At 41.7% G+C, this 21,278-nt stretch overlaps 1 protein-coding gene across 9 annotated transcripts in view; it reads right to left on the bottom strand.

Moving 5' to 3' along the window:
- JMJD1C (jumonji domain containing 1C) overlaps positions 1-21,278 on the bottom strand; it is a 331,267-nt gene that overhangs the window by 2,666 nt on the left and 307,323 nt on the right. For 5 of the 9 annotated variants that reach the window (XM_030568486.1, XM_030568485.1, XM_030568490.1 and 2 more), the window contains 3 exons: positions 17,693-17,815; positions 16,496-16,635; positions 9,179-9,355 (listed from right to left, as the gene is read on the bottom strand). In XM_030568486.1, coding sequence (XP_030424346.1) covers positions 9,179-9,355; positions 16,496-16,635; positions 17,693-17,815 — 440 coding nt within the window. Of the gene's footprint in view, positions 1-950; positions 3,832-8,762; positions 8,837-9,178; positions 9,356-16,495; positions 16,636-17,692; positions 17,816-21,278 lie in introns of those variants that run through there. The other 4 variants (XR_004001175.1, XR_004001174.1, XM_030568489.1 and 1 more) reach the window with 4 other exon arrangements.

Raw genomic sequence — 21,278 nt, 5'->3', positions numbered from 1 at the left:
AGATGTCTATTTCTCTGTCTTTAGAGAGAAAGCAGTCTCCTGTACAGATCAGCCCCTGCGCAGTTGACATACACACAGCTTCTAGCTCATAGTTGTAGGGGACCATACATATATAGCAATTCCTTTCTCATGTGTATTTACCAAGTCATCTCTGGGACTTCAGTCTCTATAAGCATATTACATTACATACAAAATGGGGAAATGACTGCCTAGGAAGGAATACAGCAGAAACGGATCTGGAGGTTATAGGGGATCATATGCTAAATATGAATCAACAGTTTGACACTGTTACAAAAAAGGCAAAAAAAAAAATTCCTTTCACTACTCCACACTGATTAGGCCTCAACTGGAGTATTGTATACAGTTCTGGGCACCACATTTCAGGAAAGATGTAACCAAACTGGAGCAAGTCCAGAGAAGAACATCAAAAAATATTAAAAGTCTAGAAAACATTACCTATGAGGGAAGACTGAAAGAACTGGTTTTGTTTAGTTTGGAGAAGAGAAGACAGCTGGGACAGGATAACAGTTTTCAAGTACATAAAACGCTGTTACTACAAAAGAGAGAAAAATTGTTCTCCTTAACCTTTGAGGATAGGACAATAAGCAATGGACTTAAATTGCAGCAAGGGAGGCTTAGGTTGGACATTAGGAAAAACTTCCTGTCAGGGTAGTTAAGCACTGGAATAAATTGCTCAGGGAGGCAATGGAATCTCCATCAGTGAAGGTTTTTAAGAGGTTAGACAAACATCTGTCAGGAATGATCTCGATAATACTTAGTCCTGCCATGAGTTCAGGGGACTGGACTAGATGACCTCTTGAGGTCCCTTACAGTCCTATGAGTGTCTGATTCTAATATCAGAGGGGTAGCCGTGTTAGTCTGGATCTGTAAAAAGTGACAAAGATTCCTGTGGCACCTTACAGACTAACAAAAGTATTGGAGCATAAGCTTTTCGCATGCGTCTAACAAAGTGGGTATTCAGCCACGAAAGTTTATGCTCCAATACTTCTGTGATTCTAATATGCCATTATGCTCTTAAGTTAACATATTTTTAGGAGTTTGTTAGATTATATAATTACTTGTCCTGTTATAAAAAAGCAATTTAAATTATGTTTTTAATCTCAACGGACATACTTAAATCACCGAGTCAAGTCTTTCACCATTATTTTTAATGACAACTTTCAATACATTTTAAAAATCAGAAACAGATACAGAAATAGTTATCATTGTGCTAGTATTAGTTAACAATTACAATTTTATTATATTGAGACTTTTCTAATGTATACTTCAGTATAAAAAAGTAAAGTGTAGGAAATATATCATGTAGAAGAAAACCTCTAAAAACAACTTTTCATGTGTCTTACAAGCCACAATATTTACATTACTGCCATCAGCAGTAGTTTCAAATCACTGTCAATTAGCAAGTGAAAAATAAAAAGCATAATGTATCACCAAATATATTCTGACAACTGTAGCGTAATTTTAATTATTAATACATCATGATATCTATGCAAAAATAATGAAATCTTATCAGATCATAATATGGCACTCATACTTGTTAAGACTCAGGTTATTCTTTTAAATGTGCTTTTTATATAGAAAACAGTGAAGGTACTTTCAGGTCAATATTTACATATCTATGTAGAAAGCGTGTGGGTTTTTTTTTATTTTTTTAATTTTTTTTTACACACATGTATCAAAGAACATAGTTCTTCCTTTTCCTCCCACACATCCCTTTCATAGGAACTTGTCACTATGGAGAAAAAGGTTCCCAGAATCTACCCATCATAAATACTGTCTTATTAACTCCTAGGTGCCAGGAGTTGCAATATCTCCGTCTCAAAATCAACTGTTTGGAACTGATGTGAAGGGGTTAAAGGTGACAACAGTAGGCCAGGCTTATTTTTAGCTCTTAAATACACATGCTGAATGTGGTGGTGGTGGTGCATTCCATTTAGTTTGATGTCAATTATATGCCTCATACCTTACAAAACAGTTTTTCCGGGAATACCTATGGATTTTTGATGTTTCCTATTTTATTCGTTTACATTTCAGCGGCAGTTAGTGTATTACATGTGATTTTATTATTTGGATATAAATATTTGAAGTATTTCTGTTAGTTTTATTTTGGTGTTTATTTTTAAGAAACTCAGTGCTATAAATGACAATTCACAATCAAAAACTTTATTAAAACAAAGTTAATGTTGGGAATATATATATCTTAAAGAGAGAACTGGGTTAGAACACAAGACTAGTTTGAAAATCAAAAATTCAGACTTCAGGTTCTAGAAATCATGGGCTGCCATGGATCCCAGATTACAAGGTCCTTTGGCAAAACCAATATTGTCCATTTTGACCTGAATGGATAGCATAAAATGTGGTGTCTACTAGGTTGTTCCAGTTGAGGAGAAATAGGTGACAGTCAGGTACTACTTTGACACAGTTTTGTTTCTTTACAAAGAACGTACTAAGTCCTGTATCTTTGAATGCAGAAGGACTTACATGGCAGGAAATAGCTTCTTTTGCTCATAGCACCAACAGCATCCTTTTCAGGCTGCAGCACTGACCCAAAAAGGGTCTCCCCCGAGCTTTCTTCCAGTGTCACCTACTGTGCTTTCAGCTGCTCCTTCAGGCTGTCTCCATCTTTTAAACTAGTGTTTTTTGTTTGCTTTCCTGCCTCCCATCCTGTGCCCCACTCCCAAACATCCCTACCCAAAACAGTGCCTAGCTAAAGCTCCTGGATGAGTTCATACACTCCTTTTGCCAAGGTGGGGGTTTATACTTACACTTGTTAATTGAAGGGCAAGTTCACATCTATCAATGTCAGTGGAGCTTTACCTCAATCCATAAGTTTTCACCTAGCTCATAACAATATCTTGGAAGTGTCAAACCTTACTTTTGATCCTTGGGGTAGAGAACCTGACAAGCTTCCCTCCAAGAGGACAGAACAGATGTCTTGAACTTTTTTTTCTTCTGTGACAGTCTAGCGATTTATGTGTTTATCACGTGTCTGCCAGCCAAAAACAATTCTTCTGTTTAAGTCTGATGCAATTGGGAAAGTCACAAATTGCCTTCTTGGACAGAATTTATTTCTGCGTGATACACACTAATCAATATTAAGAGAACAAATCAGTAATTCAACTTTCCATTTAACCAAAAAGTGACAGATTACACCCCTGAAGGGAAGGCATACTCATGCCTGCTCTTCTAGCATCTAGTTCTCTTCTTCCAACTTTAGCAGACTAATGAGTCCTCACTTGACTTCAGAATTAGCTTTCTCTGGCCATAATCCAACCACATTCTTGCCCTCTATTTTGCCTGTAAGGACAACCGATCCAAGGAAACATCAAATACATACAAGAGATGTTCATCTTTCAGAATCGTTTGGGAAGCAGCTCTGAGGCCAATCACTCTAGACCTTAAAAGCTCTTAGTAAAGTATAGTCACGTATGACCATATAGAGGTGCACTTGACAAGCAATTCATAGTTCCCTTTAAAAATACATTAAAGTTTGCAGTCTCACAGATTCTCCTGGGCTACCATCCAATCTAGCAGAACAGATTTTTTTCCCCTTTTTAAATCACTAGAATGACAGCCAAGTTCACCTTGAGTATTGCATTCAATGCCTTTCATCATTCTTTGAAGAAATCAAACAGCTAGCAGATACATTCAGGGCGGTTTGATATCAGATTACTCTTTAATAAAAGTCCTTCAGGTCACTGTACATTGGTAAACGTCTTTCTGCTCTCTCTCTGGGAAAAGATGTTTGGTAGTTGTTTGTACACCTTTGATCAGAAAGGTCCAGCATCTTAGAATAGGTGGAGTGAACGCCTAGGAGGAAGTTGCATGAGAAGATTCAAAGGCCTGAGGCCTGCAATCCCTCTTAACCAGTGTGAAAGAAAGGTTACTTACCTTACAGTAACTGGAGTTCTTCAAGACGTGTATTTCCACTGTGGGTACACATGCACTCCATGTGCCTGAGACTAGAACATTCTTCCTATCAGTGTCTGTTGGTCCTTACCTGCACCTCTTTATGGTCTGAACCGAGGGCATATGGGGAGGCACAGACCAACCGCATCTCCAGTTCCTTCTCTACTGGGAATCTCTGTTAAGAAAGGATTTGCAGCAGAGGGGAAGGAGGATGGATAGAAGAACTCCAATTACTGTAAGGTAAGAACCTTTCTTTCTTCGTTGAGTGATGGTCCCAGTGTGTATGCAACCGTGGGGCTGACCAGCATGCAATATTCATCGAGGATGCAGGTCCAAGGAACAATGCTGCACCACTGACTGAATGACTGGTGAACTGAAGGATGCAGTCACAGAAGAGGCCTGCACCAGGGCATAGTAGTGTCCAGTGAAGGTATACCCAAAGCTCCATATTGCTGCTCTACAGATCTCCAGGAGAAGAACATCCTGAAGAATAATCATGGAAGCAGCCTAGGCTCTGGTCGAGTAAGCTCTCACATTCTGATGAAGAGTATCCCCTGCAAGATCATAGCAAAGGCAGATGCAACTAGCAATTTATCTGGAAAGCCTCTGGGAGGAGATTGCTTCCCCCTTCATCTGCTCAATGAATGGAAATGAAGTGTCTTGGGAGACTTCCTGAAGGGTTTGTGTCCTTTGTAGGTAGAAAGTTGAGGCTCAATGGACATCCAGAGAATGAAGCTTTCTGTCTTCCCTGGTGGCTCAAGGTTTCAAGTAGGAAACAGGTGGAATTCAGAGGGAAACTTTGTAATTAGCTTGGGGTATAACCTCAGAGAGACCACATCCTGATGGAACACTGTATAGGGAGTGTCCACCATAAAGGACCCTAGCTCACCCACTCTTTTGGAAGAAGTATTGCAGTCAGGAAAACTACTTTAATAGAGAGATGAAGAAGGGAGAAGGCTGAAAACAGTTCAAATGGAGGATTCATAAGCGCTGACAAAACCGAGTTGAGATCCCACCTTGGCATTAGTTTCACTACTGGGGGTAGGTTCTAGTAAGACCTTTCAGGAGCCATATGGTCAATAGGATGGGTGAAGACCAAGTAGCTGTCAACCAGGGGAATGGAGGGCATTAATTGCTGCCAAATGCACATGCAGGTAACAGAAATATGCTCAACTTCTTCCAGGAAAGAAAGTGATCTAAGATGATAGAGGTGTCCAAATTCTCTGGGAGCTTGCAACAAAACTGGCATCAGAAAGAAAAAATCTCTTCTATTAAACCACAAAGCATTTTCTCAGAGAGCATTTTGTGATATTATTGAGGATGGATTGTATTTCCTTGGAACATGATTTCTCAAAGCGTGGCATCCATCCAAATTTCAGGCTGTCAGGTGGAGAAATATGGTGGGTTGGCGTGGTTAATCCTGCCTCTGTTCTGTCTTAGTAGGTTCGGAAACAGCTGAATCTGTATGCATGGGAATGGTTACATCTGGAGGATGCTAGTGAACCAGAACTGCTTCAGCCAGTAGGATGTCACAAAAATCACCAGCATTCTGTCCTACTTGATTTTCTTAAAGACTCAGGTCAAAGGGGTTATTTGGTGTGAAGGTATACATCAGCAGTTCACCACTGAACTAGGAAACTGACCCCTCTGTAACACTGTCACCAAGCTGCTTGTGAACAGTATGGTGGGTATTTCTCGTTGTTCTGGGACACAAAGATACCATGATGGGAAACCCCACTGTCAGAATATGTTTTGTACTACTGAGCGTTGCATTTCCTACTTGTGATCCTTATGGAAGTGCCTGCTGAGGCTATCTGCCAAGGTATTCATTACTTCTGGGAAGTGCACCACCGAGTGGGTAATTTGATGACAGATAAACTCTGGAACCAACTACTTCTACCTAAAGGGCCAGAGACTTCACTCCTCTGCTTATGTATTAGACTGTGGTCATGTTTTCCTACATTATCTGAATGTGATGGGCATGGATAAGGGACAGGAACTTTCTGCAAACCTAGTGAAGATCCCCCAGTTTGAGGAGGTTGATGTAAAGTGTGGATTCTTGTTGGGACCAGAGCCTTGAGCCATGTGATCATTCAGATGCATTCCCTAACTCATTAGGGAGGCATCCATAATCAGCTTCTTTGTGGGTGGAAGGGGAATAAATACCTTGGGGAATTGAGACTCGTTTGTCCAGATTGTCTCTGCTCAGAAAGTAGACTGTCCTCAACCGTGCCTGGGGCACCAGAGAGGGAACCCTGCAAATGGCATAACATTGGGGCAGAAGGCCATGTCGCCTATCAGGATCAGGCAAGATCTGACTGTCATGGGAGGACACATCCGATGCTGAGCAATAATGTTTGTCTTCTGGTAGACAGGCTCTGGCTGAAACTGAATTCAGAGATGCTCTGATAAATTTTGTAACTTGCATTGGAACTACACTGGACTTTTCTAGGTTTACTAAAGTTCAAAGGTTCAAAAGAAGCTGGGTAGGCAAAGGATTGACAGTTGTACTTCCTGATCTGACAAGCCCATGAGCAGCCAGTCATCAAGATAATGAAGAACTGGGCTGCCTGGCAGCACAGGTATATCATTATTATTGACAGCACCTCATTAAAAACTCTAGAGCTGTCAAGAGGCTAAAGAGAAGGATTGTACCAATAATCATCTGGGTCTCCTGTGCACAGGATGAATGTCTACATGGAAATAAGTGTCGTTCAAACAGAGCTGAAAACCAGTCGCCTTTGTTTAGGGAGGGAATTATAGCAGCCAGGATGGTCATCCTGAATTTTGAAAGGCATATGAAGACATTTAGCTTCAGGGACCTCCAGACCTCTTTATTTTTGGTGATGAGGACGTACCCCGAATAAAACCACTTCCCCTTATGCTGAGAGGGTATGGGTTCTATAGGCTCTTAGCTGTAAAGGGGAGTCCACTTCCTGTCTGAAGATCCTCTCCTAAGAGGTGTCCTGAGGAGGAACAGGAAGGGGAAAGAAACTATTGAGTAGCCAGTGGAGATGATCTCTATGACCCATCCATGTGAGGTGACATAATGCCATACTGGAAGAAACAGGTCAGGAAGCCACCAAAGGGGGTGTCAGTCAGAGTGCAGGCTGGATGGTGGCTCTCATTGGTCCTGTCAAAATGGTCTCCTGAGCCTAAGAGATCAGCAACAGCGGGGCATGATGTCTTCTATGCTACAGTCTCTGACACTTCCTGGGAGGTTCACATGCTCTCTGGTAGTAGAAAAGTTGTGAAGTGAGATGCTGTTTGTATGCAGGTGGTCTAGAGTACTTCCTCCGAGGAACTCGGGTATAAATACATAAGGAGCAGAGGGGTAGCCTGGGATTCTGAAGGTATCCAGTGCCTCATCTGTTTTCTCACTAAACAAATGGCTGCCCCTGAATGGAAGGTCCTCCGCAGTAGCTTGTACCTCCTTGGGGACCCCAGAGGACTGTAGCCATGAGGTCTACCTCATGACAACCAAAGTTGCCATGGAATGGGAAGCAGCGTCTGCAGCATATAGCCAAGCCTGGAGAAACAGTCTGCTTATTAGTTTACCCTCCTCAGTGAGGGCCTGAAATTATGGCCTGAGTTCCTGTGGAAGTTTATTGGTGAATTCAGTTTGACACCCTTACCAGGGCACAAGGTCTCACCCAATTTGGACAAGGTAGGGGAGATGTGTCTTTTATTAGTGGCTTTAGGAGGGGATTTATCTCATTTCCAATGTGGCCAGTTTGATCATACTCTCCTCCCATCTCTTGCTAGAGTTCCTAGGCTTGATATCCAATGGTTCAGAGCTTGAGAGCCTTGGACCAGAAGGGGCACTGGTAGGCAGCTCCCGCCAATGTACAGGGGGGTCTGGAAACTGAGTATCAGACTGGGCCTCATCAACTTGCTCCATTAGGTGTCTTCAAAGCTGGAACTCATGGGATTGCCAAATTAAAGGAAAAAAATTGTAAACATTGTACTTGGAGGGGATGTGGGATTCTCCAAGGCAATACAAACAGGAATTGTGCAGACCACCCTCTGGGAAGATTTGGGGGCAGGCCATACAGAACATGAAATCTGGGATCTTAGGCATGCTAAGAACCCTAGATGTTGGGGCAACGGGGATGGAGGGAACCCTACCCACAGATACCAAAACATTATCTAAAGAAAAAAAAATATTTACACAAAAGAAAGCTACATTTTTTTAGCAGGAATGTCCCTGGTTTGAAGCACAAGGAGGCACAGTCCAATGGATACTGACAACAAGAATCCTCCAGTCTCAGGTGCACTCAGAGTGGGATACACATGTGGGACCATCAACCAAAGTAGTCATGGCTCTTTGACCCATGCCTGCAAATCAATTTGAAATGTCATTCTTGAGACACAGCACAGGTTGCCTTCCCCATGTCGTCATGCTCAGACTCAGCATGGGTCCACTACTGGCTACAATTCTTGTCTGATCTTTAGCTAGGGAAAGTTTTCTTTGTGAGACTCCCATCCTCTGTAGCACAAGGGCTACTGGTGGCTTAAGAGAAAAAATGGTTATGCTAGGATGCGGACAATTCTGCTTCACAATTAATACACTGATTCCCCATAATTTCTCTCTCTGGAGTTAATTACCATATTTTTCCTTGCAGAAGTGAAAATAAAATCTATTTGCAGCCCAGACAGAACAGTGTGTCACATGAAGGGAGGCTGCTGAAAGGGAAATTTAATGCTAGTTTCTGCTTTGTAGACTGGCTGATATTCCTGTTATGTAAAAAGGAAGTCTGAATAGTCCATATGTTTCAGACTGAAGAAGTACTTTTCAAAAATCTCATCTCAGAAATGTCCTATCAATTAACCTGAAACTTTCCCAAAAATTCTCCCACAGATGTAGGCCAAGCAAACAAAATTTCAAGTGTGAACTCTTCTTTTCCTGTGGAAATTAGAAATGTGTATCAGCATTAGGTTTATATTGAAACTTACAATTCCTGCCATGCTTCCATCATATGCTAGTAAAAGGAAGTTAACTGGATTGAAAGAGTTGTTGTACAACAGTTAATAGTGTTTTGACCATTATTTGACATTTTGAGAAATAACCAAGTTATTCTGAATATTTCTGAGTTCTTGCATAGTAATCTTGGATAGCAATTTCTATCTATCAGTTTGTATTATTTATTTCTGTACATTATAATGGTCACTGATAATGAAATCAAATCTAATTTAAGCATGAACTTATATCTATCTATCTATCTATCTTTGAACAGAAGTATTTTACCTGATGAAGGGCTCCTGCTGGTAAAATAACAGCATCACCAAGGAACTGAACAATAGTGCAGGTTTTCACTCCATATTCTTCAAGAAGTCTTTGGCGAAGTTTTTTGTTCACATACCAACTCTGGTCACGTATTGGATCATGCTCTGGTAAAACTTCTAGACCTTGTTCTTTCGCAATCTATAATACAGGTGAGACACTAGATCACTTTTTTTTAAAAAAAGGAAAACTATGTCGGTAGGTCCAAAAAAGCAACAGGAATTTGTTTCCAATACCCAGATGAGAATTTTGGCTAGTATTTTAAAAGGATCTTAAGGGAATTAATAAATATAAGATAGATGAGGTAATATCTTCTTATTGAACCAACTTCTGTTGGCGGAAGGGACAAACTTTTGAGCTTAAGGGAATTAGGCACCCAAATCCCTTTGAAGTAAAAGGGTTCTCAAGAAATTCCACTCCAGAAGAGCAGTAGATGCCTTCTGATGAGTTTAGTAAAATTAGAAAAAACAAACCAAGTATAAACATTTTTGCCTACACGTTTCTCTTGCATTGTTTGTCAGATATACACTCACTTGCAAGAAAATAGTATCTTTATTTCGTAACAGCTCATCTCCTCCATATTTCAAACTTTTAAGAGATAATCTGGTTTGACAAAATTTCCACAGGATCTGATCATAACACAACAAAATTATAACCTCAAATCAAGAAAAAGCAGAACATAAATTCACATAAAAGAGTTTCCCCCCCCAAATAAACTGGAAAGGAATTAAGAAAATATGACAAAAGCAGAATGGTCTAAAAATATTTCCAATGAGTGGATTCTTAAATGCAACCACCCCTCTCACCTCAACAAACAGTTCCTCACTGTGCTACGCACAAAGAACAAACATTTGTCTTGACTAGCCACTGATTACTGAATAATAGTGAGAGAGGAGAAAAAAACCCCTACGTCTGTTGTCCATGTCTCAGGAAACATGTTGGTGTATATATATATATTTTTAAAATAAATATACGATTTTATTTAACAACATTTTATATCACATGTAAATACACTTTAGGTTAGTTACTACTACTTTATATAAAAGGGAAAAATTTCCTTATCTATTAATTTTCTTTCTGCAAGATCTTTTGAGCCAGTCCAGCTGCTTGGATTATAGTTTCTCTCAACCAGCAGAATACTAAGATTTTTGACTTTACACCCTTACACATTAAGGGTCTAGCCATCTATGAGTCTTCAGCTGAGTTCCCTGAAAGCAGTATCAAGCCAAAAAATTATATGATGCTGTAACTAAAATTGTTTGTTAAACGTCACTGAAGAATAGCAGGAATCTGAACATATCAGCAATTTGGCATTGAAACCGAGTAAAGGAAACAGGCATCCCAGTCATACAGGGCAAGAAGGCTGGACTGGTATAGAAGATCTCAAAGAAAGGAAATGAACAAGTAAAGAAAGTTTTCCATTCTCTCTTCAATCTTTTATGCTAGTCCAGACAACTTGGACATCTCACCTCTCAAGACAGTTAATCATTGTAATACAGATGGGATCACCAGCTATTGCTTACAGCAGAAGGGGTGACAGGTTCATCCAACTGAGACCACATCCACCAAACCTTAGATTGCCAGTATTATTGTTGCTTGTACTCTAATGGACCTGACACTCAAACCCAAGATTAGACCAATATACAGGAAACAGGAAGGTTAGCACTGGAGCCTCAATCAGCTCTATCCACATTTTGTCACACCAGCTCACTAAGATTCTCCAATGTCTAGAGTTCATTTTTAAAGTTGATGGCTTCCTTGGCTGTATCAGAGAGATTTTATCTGATAAAGCCCTCTCTCTTTGGACTGGTGCACTTAACAGTAAGACAGTCCATGAAACGTGCTGGATTCAACTGGAGGCTAAGGGTGTGTGTGTGGGGGGATGTGGACATGTTCACTAGTTTTTGGGTAACGTGGCCTTTTCAGCTAGATTGGAATGATCATTGTGAAAACTCCTCTAGATCTGGCAATCTTCTGTGGGACACTGCCAGCATATACAGGTGAAGAATGTATACCAGCATGAAGATTCAGGGAATTTCTATAGTATTCATTTCATGTGCCCCTGCTGCCTTGAATGTGCTGAAATATTTTAGTTCTCTTCTACTTTCTCTAAATGCCATGAGATCTCATCTCAGGCCTGCTCCACCTTTTGCAAAGACAGAGAAACCTGGGGATTTTACTCCCCATCTCCTTGATTCAGCGGCACTCTGCTCATTCCATCAGCTGTGTTCATCTTTCTTGCAGTCCTGACTGCTGAAAGAAAAATGTTCTTTTGTATTCAAGTAATCAAGTCAGACCTTCTTGTGCCTCCCTGGTGAATGAGGTATACCATGTTATTGCCCAACTGAATTCTTACTGCTAAGTTGCTTGCTTTCCCTACATGTAAGCAAAAACTAACTTCATTACCTTGGTCTCCAGCTTGTTAATATAGTACTACTTTTCAATCAGAGATCACTTACTCTGGATCAGTGTCTATTCTAGGTGGGTGCTCCAGCCAGGCATGATGGCATCTGTGGTTTGAATGTCCCACACTAGAGAATGCAGAAGACATCCTTTGTTGAAGTTTTCCTCAGCTAGTCATCACCCTAGTACAAAGGTCTCCCATCTGTGGGGCGTGCCCTGCTGGGGGCACGGAGGAATGTTCAGGATGTGTGGCTATGGCTTGGGCCAGCCCCCATGGGGGGTGGGGAGGGAACGCAATCAGCTCCGCTCCTGACCCCGGCCCCTGCACCTGGGGCCCCGGCTACTGGCCTCGGCCCACAGGCTTGGTTCTGCTCCTGGCCTTGCCCCTACCCTCAGACAGGGCGCAGACAGAGTAAGGGGTAGGGAGGACGGGGTATGAAGTAAGAAGTTTGGGCACCACTGCCCTAGTGTAATCTAGACATTTAAAGATAATTTCTCAACTCTGCTTTCCATTGCAACAGGAAAATGTACTGAAGACAGTCCATGAGAAAGTGTAGTTCCTAGATTCACTGCCATTGGCCACAGAACCCTGTAGCAGAGAGACACTATGCTACTTGGTTGCTGAACTGAGGCTCAGACTTGGTTCTGCAAACTTGTTCATCATGTCATGCATGAGAAAGGCCCACTGCATCTAAATTGGTGTTGAATCTTGCTCCCAGATACATTAGCTCCTGAAGCCTTAAAGGTTTGTTTTTAACTTGAATAAGATAACTTGAGGTAAAAGATAACTTGAGTGAAGACAAAGTAACTTCTAGGTTTCACTAGTTAGCAGGTCAAGGTAAAATTTAGACTCCCCCTAGGTTTCTAACTACAAATTGCCTTGTCTTAAGTAAGACAAAGTAAAATCCTAGTGAACTTGAGTTAGCGAATTCAAGTTGAGAACACACCTTTTTACCTACTGAAGATGCACTCTGCGTGGGACAGAGGAATATTTTCATATTTATTTTTAACTCATGACTCTTCAGGTAAATACAGACTCTCTTTCCTCACATCTTGGCTGAAGCTTCCAACTCAGCCAGTCATTCAGGTTTGGGAGGGTGTACGTGAACTCTCTTATTAGAGCCATGGGGGAATGTCGGGAATCACGGCCTGCAGCACAGCCAGTCTAGAAGCAGGACTTGCAGCAGACCCAGTCTCTGGGCAACCTAATGAGCACAGCTGGCGTGTAGTAGGCTGCCTGATTAGCTACACTGCCTGAATTGTTGGAAGAGTCAGCAGACCAGCTCTTGAACCTAGGAGCAGCAGCATTCACATACAGCTGTGATAGCTCCTTCACCTGCTTGTTCCCTGCCCTGCTCCTGCCTTGCCTCCCGCCAGGTAACCCAGTTCTGGCCCTCGGCTCCAATTCCTGATCTCTTACTTCAGCTCTGAACCCTGGCTTTGTGATCTGGCCTTGGACTCCAGTTCTGACCTTGGGCTCCGATTCCTGGCTACTGATTCCTGTTCTAACCATTTGCTAGGACTCCTGCTCTGACCATTCGCCTGATTCCTGTTCTAACCACTAGGCATGACCATCCACATCCCAGCCACATGACAGGGAGAGCTTGGTACTATAACTGCTGGTCTATGCCAACAAATCACAGATACTCCATCTGTTGAAACTACAACATTGATGAATGCAGGTATGAATCCTGGAAACCCATAGAGAATAAGAGTACACCAGAGTTCATTTCTTGAATAAATGACTTTAGTCAAAATTCTGAAGAAAGAACTGGTCTTTTGTAAGCCCAAACCTAGAAATAGTCGCCCTATTTTTTTTAGAAACAGTGAAACAGATGGATCAGATCCCTGTGTCCTTCTGATCTTCCAGGACAAGAGACATGACCTGTGTCTTATGTAGAAAATAGAAGGCCTCAAGTACTTTGTTGGTTGATCAGTCAGGGAAAGAGAAATAAGTTGTGAGAGGATCTTGCATTAAACTCAATCACATCTCCATAAGTTAACATGTCCAGCATCCATTGATTGGATGCCATTTGGGTACAAATGGGGAAGAAACTCGTCGACCTTACCCTGATGCTAAGACCATTGTGCTTTAAGGCTGTCTATTTAAAATTTGAAGGGAATCCCTGGTGCCTATCATCTCTTTGATAATGAAAGCAGCTAGCCCATCTGAAGCTTGCCTTCATTTTGAAGTGGCATCATGCCCTTTCTTCCAGATGGTAGTTCTAGTTCCCTGGATCTGCCCCTTTTGGACTGTGATCCTGATGCCCATATCTGGGCCTCTCATGGGTCAGAACTGGGATCTCTAAAGCAGCTAAGGAATGCTGGATCTTCTCCAACTCATCCCTGAAAAAACCCTCTCTTTGAATGGCAGAGCCTCTGGTTTGATTTTGGAGGGAAAAAATGGCTATTGTTTTAGCCACAATGCACTCTTGCCTGCCACTGAAGTGGCCATGGCTTCACAAATTGACTGGATTATGTTGTATGTAGTTTTTCATATGAATGAGAGAACTGAGCCCAGCAACAGAAGCATCTTGGCAAACTCTAAATCCTCATCTTTGTCCTCTGGAGACCTCTGCTAAGTTTCTGTAGCTCCCTATCTACCGCCTGACAGGCATACACTATGTATAATGAAGCTTCCTGTAATATACGGGCAACTTAAAAACATCTGTTCAGGAATGCCTCATTTTTTCCGTGAAACAGGATCCTCTTTCTACAGAAATCATTATCCTTTTTGCCAACCCAGAGATGGCAACATCTACCCCTCAGGCTCTGAGTGGGCAGCTCTATATCTGATGCTCTGAGAGGCTAAAGCACCTTTAATGCCAGAACAGAGGACAGTTTCCTGTGGAGGATGCACCACTTACTGCTGATCTTTTCTTTGACATGAGGAGGATGGGCAGCACCTGCAGGGCTCTATAAGAGCATATATAAGTTCCCTAGCAAATTACTGCAGCTCCAGAGTACGTGGTATTTTTATTAAGAGCACTGGTGAATCCTCCTCCTTAAATATGCAGAGTTGGCCTTCTCCTTAGATCGGGAGTCCAGAATGATCTTGTCCTCTACAGCCTCATTTTTTTCAAACTCACCCACTGTTCCCTCCTACTCATCTTTATTATTCCACTGATAGTCATCCTCCTTGGGTAGGGCATCACGTACTGGTGAGCAGCAGCGGCTCTAGACATTTTGCTGCCCCAAGCACGGCAGGCAGGCTGCCTTCGGCAGTTTGTCTGCGGAGGGTCCGCTGGTTCCACGGCTTCCGCGGACCTCCTGCAGGCGTGCCACCGAAGCCACGGGACCAGTGGACCCTCCACAGGCCAACTGCCGAAGGCAGCCTGCCTGCTGCCCTCTCAGCACTGGCAGAGTGCCCCCCGCAGCTTGCCGCCCCAAGCACGCGGTTGGTGTGCTGGGGCCTGGAGCCGCCCCTGCTGGTGAGTGTCTGGCTGGGCTGATATTCTCTAAGTGGTATTCAGTAGCCAGCGCGTCTTTATTTCCAGTCTATGATGGGGAGCATGCTTTGTGTTCCCTTCATCTCTCTTTCTCTTCTCACTCTTAAAGTTTGTAAGAGACATTTCAAAAACTTGATTACGTCTATACTGTAGTTTCTAGAATGAGCAGGTGAGGGCCCACTCCTAGAGGAATAAGAAGAGAAAGTTGGAAATGAGGTCCTGCTCCTAGTGATAGCTGGAGAGGACTCCATTCCAAAATGTCTATATATAACGAGAGGGGACCTATTTGCAATGTGAATTGAACTTGGTCAGTGAGAGCATATGGCCTCCTTTACTTTGTTCTCTCTTCTCTACTCAGGAAGAGCCTAAAAGATGGTTCAGCTCTTTGCCCCCTATTCTCCTCTTCCTTCTCCTCAGAGAACTTGAGAGTCCTGATCTGACCAGCTTTGGCGAGAGCCTGCAGGCAGCACACCAGCAGGCTAGGACTCTTTGAGCCCCATAGGCATTTTCCAGGGTGGCTGGTGAGCTGCATTTTAAAGGAGCAGCCAGAAAAGCTGTTTTAGCTTTTCTTCTCTGCTCCCAGACCACTTTGGGACCAGTTCTCAGGGTTACTACTGCTGAGCACTCCCTGCACTTTCCTGGCTTTCTGTTCCCCAATGGAGGGAGAATCTTCCCATGTAGAACCTCTGCTGCTTTTGCCCCCTGGAGGGTGTTGGGGGGGGGGGAGGTAGGGAAGGGCTTTGGGTCCCAGGTTGGCTTGAGGATGATTGCCAAGGCTTGAGGACAGCTCCTGCTATGTTCTCTGTCTCTCCTTAAAGTAAGGCTGAAATTGCACTTGACCTCTACCTCCTTCCCTTATCCTGGAGCTAATGTCCCGGAGGGGGGCTGCTGAGTTCAAGGGGTAGTCATCTGGCTAGATACTCCTGAATCCCCTTCTATCTTATGGAAGTCAAAACTCTTGTGTGTGGGTGTGGAAAGTGGGTTTCTTTATGGATCTTACTTTATCAGGACTCCCTGAGAGAAGAATCTTTCCCTAACTCATCTTTTCTGAATCTGAAGCTTTTCTGCTCTTCAGACAGAAAGATCTGTCCATGCTACGCTGAGTTGGAGCCTGGCAATAACTGGAGGCTGAGATGACTACAACCTTGTGTGTGAGGGTATGATATCATCAAAAGTCTTTGTGTTCCATCTCTATTGATCGGTTGAGAGAAACTGTACCTAAACCATTTGGACTGGTATAGAGGATCAGGTAAGTTAGCTTGTTCACCGAGACTATCCCAGGCAGTAACAGATGCTTAGGGGATGGACATCTCAAACAAGGTCTCTGCAGTATTTTTTTATTTTTCTTTTTTTAAAGCTATAACAGTAATTTTGAAAAGTCTGATCATTCAAGTATATAAAATAAATATCTATTTGATATAAATCTAACCTTTTGAAGAAATTCCCTTATCTTGTCAGCATCTTTGCCAGCATAAATGTGCCACAAAGCCCCAGGTAATTCACTTGAGTCTTTCAATCTTTTCCTTAAAAGGTCATCCAAATCTTCTTCTTCAAACTTCTTTAATACTCCTAAGAATTGACAAATAGACTCTCAAACCAGGAAGTGGAAAGCTGAAATATTTCTTATCTTTTTAAATTTCCTGTGGCAGACTGACTAAATAATGAGACTATTACATTTTCCAAATACTACAGAAAACCCTCCGAAACTATTTTTTATTCACATATTTTGTGTAATTAGAAAACAAAACAAATTATGTAAAAACCTTTAAAACAATTTATACTCAGATTTGAATGTAATTTAACATTGTTAAAATCTGATGGACATTTGAACATTGCTGTAATCAAAATATTTTAAATTGTCTTGGGAAACCAACAAAAACAATTTTGTGCCCATTCTTCTGCACAGTAAGTAAAGAATCTCTTGTCTATTTCTAGAGCTATGCTGGTGCACATACAAGTAAATAAAGCAAAACTGAAGTTAATCTTCTTATTTCAGCTCCACTAACAAGGAAAAACAAATCAATGGTTGCTTATTACAAAAGGAAAAAAATGAGATAATTTTATTTCCTTTCCTTATCGTTTATCCTCTATCTATGCGGTATTTTACAGCATCATATACACACAATTAGCATACACCACTTCAAACTCTCTGGCCCACAATGTAGTTGTTTAGCACTAAACTCAGCACAACAAACACTATGACAGAGGGATTCAGGGTGATCCTGTGGTGTTTGGCAAACATCACAGTGGAACTGCTGTAAGAGCTAGTGGTGCTTCATAAGGGAATTCTTTATCTTGCTGTCCATTTGCTCTGCCATTACCAGTACAAACAGGTACATTAATATGTAGGTAATGGCAGGAAAGAGGTGAAAGAGTATGACAAAGAAAGTGATAATTTTTAAGCCACAGTATATTTAGATAAAAGAACTCACTGTGTATAGATTACCTCTGTGAGCAATATGCATGCAGTTAAAGGCATGTTTCATTTATACATTATAAATATTTTAAAACAATGAATTAAACTTCAAGTGTCAATTTTAAAAGTGCATATCGAAATACTTATCCAAACTTTTAAGTGAGTTGTTATTCCATCCATTTCTGTATAATACAAATCAACTTTCTTTACCTGCTTTTGACAGTAGTCCATTTCCTTTTGCTATGCCCACATAGGCAAGGATGTTCACCACATCAGAAACTTCAATATGGAGATTTGTAGTTCCTATATCTTGATCTTTAGCAGCAGCCACACCTATAGTACAAGGTAAGAGTTTCAGATAGGGTTTTGATTTATTTCAGTATATATTTCTCTTCATACTCATTCTTGTAAAAATAACTTTAGTTCAGAACAGAGCACAAGACTGGAAGTAAAACAACCGTGGTTTTGTTCCCAGCCTTGGTACTGACTGGGTGTTTGATCTTAGGCAAGTCACCAGGAGCGTTTCCCCATTTTTTACATATGGGAACAATAATGCTTACCTGCCTTTGTGACATACTTTTAGATCTACAGATGAAAAACACTACATAGTACAAAGTAGAATTATTACTGAACATCACTTAGAAGGTTAGACAAATTTGTGTGTATAGAGAGATGCTATACTTTCTTTCTAAAATATTCTGGTTTATTAATTTAGAATTTTATTTTTTTTTTACACAGATTGTAGAAAATACATCTTCAAAAGTGTTACTTCAAACAAAATTCTTTTAATCTTGCTTTATTCAGGCAATAGTCCCTATGTAATAAATCTGTCAAAACAAAATTAATTTTCACCAGAATAATCAAAGGCATTTCCTGATAATGACACTTTTCCTGAAAAATTTGAACTTTATACTCCCAAGCATTTCACTATTAGACTACTTAATTTTAAAAAATCAGCTCTCTCCCCCTACTCTTATTCTCACAATGAACAGCTGTACTCCTGTCCCCCAAAACTTAAAAAAATTCTTAAGGGAAGAAACTAACATTTCAGTCCAAAAGGTGAAAAAATGAGTAGTTATAAGTATCTGAAAACAAGGTTTTAGAACAAAAAAAGTCTTAAAATCTTGAAATAGAGGTGTCATGAATGTTTCACCTATAATACCTCAAACATCTTTTGACTGCTACCTTTAATATGTATTTCAAGAGACTCAAATCAATTTTTAATCAAAGCCTTCATGCAATAAGTCATAACTTACCCTCTTGTAAAATTAATATAATTTGCAAAATAGCAGAAAAAAATCATTTCTAAGAGAATGGAAAATGTCTTACCAATAATATCCTTTCTTCTAGCTGTGTCTCCCACAACTCGGGATGTTTGGGTTGCTCCCCTCCACTCTGCAGCTCAGAGGCAGATCAACATTTAGGTGTGATGCACACTGGCCATGGCCCCCTCTGATACCACTTGCTGCCAGTTGAGTTATTTCAAAGATGTAAAACTTGCGCAACATTATTAACAAATAATAATGAAATAACTATGTACATTAGAGAAAGAAAAAAATAGGTTGTATGGTGATGATCCGACTTTTGGCTCATGAGCCATCTAGGGTGGGAGAATTGTTGGAGACATTGCTAGCAGAATGGAAATTAACAGTAAGAAATTTTCCATTCTGCAGCCAAGCATCACCCACAATTCTGGACATCCGGGAAGTAATAAGCAGTGAACAGATGTAGGGAAGATTATGAAAAAAGTTGGTAGGTAAGGAAAGAAGAAAGTATTCCTCCCTTTTTGGTAAAAGTAACATTATTTCTGGGCCACTGCCTGCAGTACATTCCTGCCAATGGCAGCCTCTGCGGAGGACAGAAAGTCCCTCTTACAGTGCTTAACGAAGGTATTAGTTGCAGACCAAGTGGCCACTTTTCAAATTTCCAAAGTGGATGCACTTACTCATTCTGCCCATGAGGTGCTATGAAATCTTATGGAGTGTGCCTTGATCCCTTCTGGAACAGGAACCACTGATGCTTGATAGGCTTCCATAATACATAGTTTAATCCAACTAGCAATGCACAACACAGAAACTCTGAGTCCTGCATTTTGGATGGAAGGACGTGAAGAGAGAGCCCAATCGCCTTGTGATTCTACACACCTAAGATAGGTATGAGCAGAGCTTTGAAAATCTAAGGTGTGCCATATCTTTTTAGTTGGATGCTGTGGTTTTTGACAGAATGAAGGGAGCACAAACTCTTGGGAAGTATGGAAGGAGGACTATATCTTAGGAAGAAAGGATTTTGGTGTCCTGAGTGCTACCTTGTCCTCATGGAACACACAGTAAGACTCCTGTATAGAAAAGGCTGCCAGCTCCGGCACTCACTTGGTGGACATGACAGCTATTAAGAAACAAGTATTAATAGATAAGTAAAATGGTGACACTGAAGTCAAAGGCTCAAAGGGATGGCTTGTCAAAGCCCACAACACTAGAGATAGGTCCCACGTTGGAAATAGCAACTTGACTGCAGGTCTAGCTAACTGGCCTGCTAAAAGGAATCTGGTTATCTTAAGATTGTATGCTAAGGAGCCAGAGGATCCTGTGAACAGCACGCTACTAAGAACAGACACTTGATGTGTAATGGTATTGGGCTGAAGACCTTTCTCTTTGGGGAAAACCCAAAATGGCTGGAATTCTGGGATTTATGCCGTGCTCTTGGCACCAGCTGTTGAGCCTGGGCCAGAATGAGGAGTATGCTTTTAGTGTTGATAGTGTTCTAAATAAAACCAGTGTCTTAATGGCTCTGGAGGACAGACCCAGACCTTCTAGAGCTTCCCTTTTAATAGGCAAGCTGTTAGCTGAGGCTGCTCCCCGTCCAGAAAAAGAAGAGGACTTTGTGAGAGAATGTTCAATCTCCATGGAAATTGGAGCCAAGGCTCCAGTTCCAGCAATATCAGGTTTGAAAACCAAAGTCTCCTCAGCCAATGTGGTGTTATCAGTATTATCATTACCTGTTCTTGTTTTATTTTCTGGACCACCTTCCCCAGTAGTGGAAACACGTAGAGAAGACCCGGCAGCCAACTGTGGGATAAGGCAACACTCTAAGGATCTGGGGTATGACACCTTGGTGAAGTATTATGGCCTCTGAGTTCATGTGATGTGTCAACAGGTCAGTTGAATGGAGACCAAACATCTGAACTATGAGATCAAAAACCTCCTATTCAGGCACCACTTGTAATTGACAACCATGAACCTGCTGAGCTAGCCTGCCTTTTGGTTCATATCCCCTTTTATGTGGAATGCTCTGAAGGAAAGGAAAGGTGCTCCACCCATCTAATTATTTCTACTGCTTTCGTGTGTAGTGCCAGGTTCCTTGCTCCCCCATGGTTTAAATATGCAACTTCAATTGTGCTCTCTGACTGAATCAGGACATGGTTCTCCTCTACAGTGGTCTGGAAGCACTGCAGAAAACAGCTTGACAACTCCTCAGCTCTAGGAGGGTTTATACCATGACCCCTTTCCTTGGGGCTCCAGTGACCCTGAGTTGTTTGGGTCTTCGAAAGTGCTACCAAACTCTCCAGGCTGGAGTTGGTTGGAAAGCAGAAGGGCATGCCTTCGTGGACAGTGTCCTGAGCTGACATCCATTATAGGGAGTTGAACTGCTATGTTGGAATACCAGAGGCAGCAGGGACGTATCCTGCAGGCCGTATTGAAAGCCCTGACAGGCTGGATCTGGCCCACAGGCCGTAGTTTGCCCACCCCGTCCAAGATCCACTGAAGTCAGGAGGTCTCCCCGCCCAAGGGATGACACG

Source organism: Gopherus evgoodei, chromosome 7 (genome assembly GCF_007399415.2).
Source record: "Gopherus evgoodei ecotype Sinaloan lineage chromosome 7, rGopEvg1_v1.p, whole genome shotgun sequence".
Taxonomy (NCBI): Eukaryota; Metazoa; Chordata; order Testudines; family Testudinidae; genus Gopherus; species Gopherus evgoodei.
The sequence above is the reverse complement of the archived record's forward strand: the minus strand, read 5'-3'. Positions and strand labels throughout refer to the sequence as shown.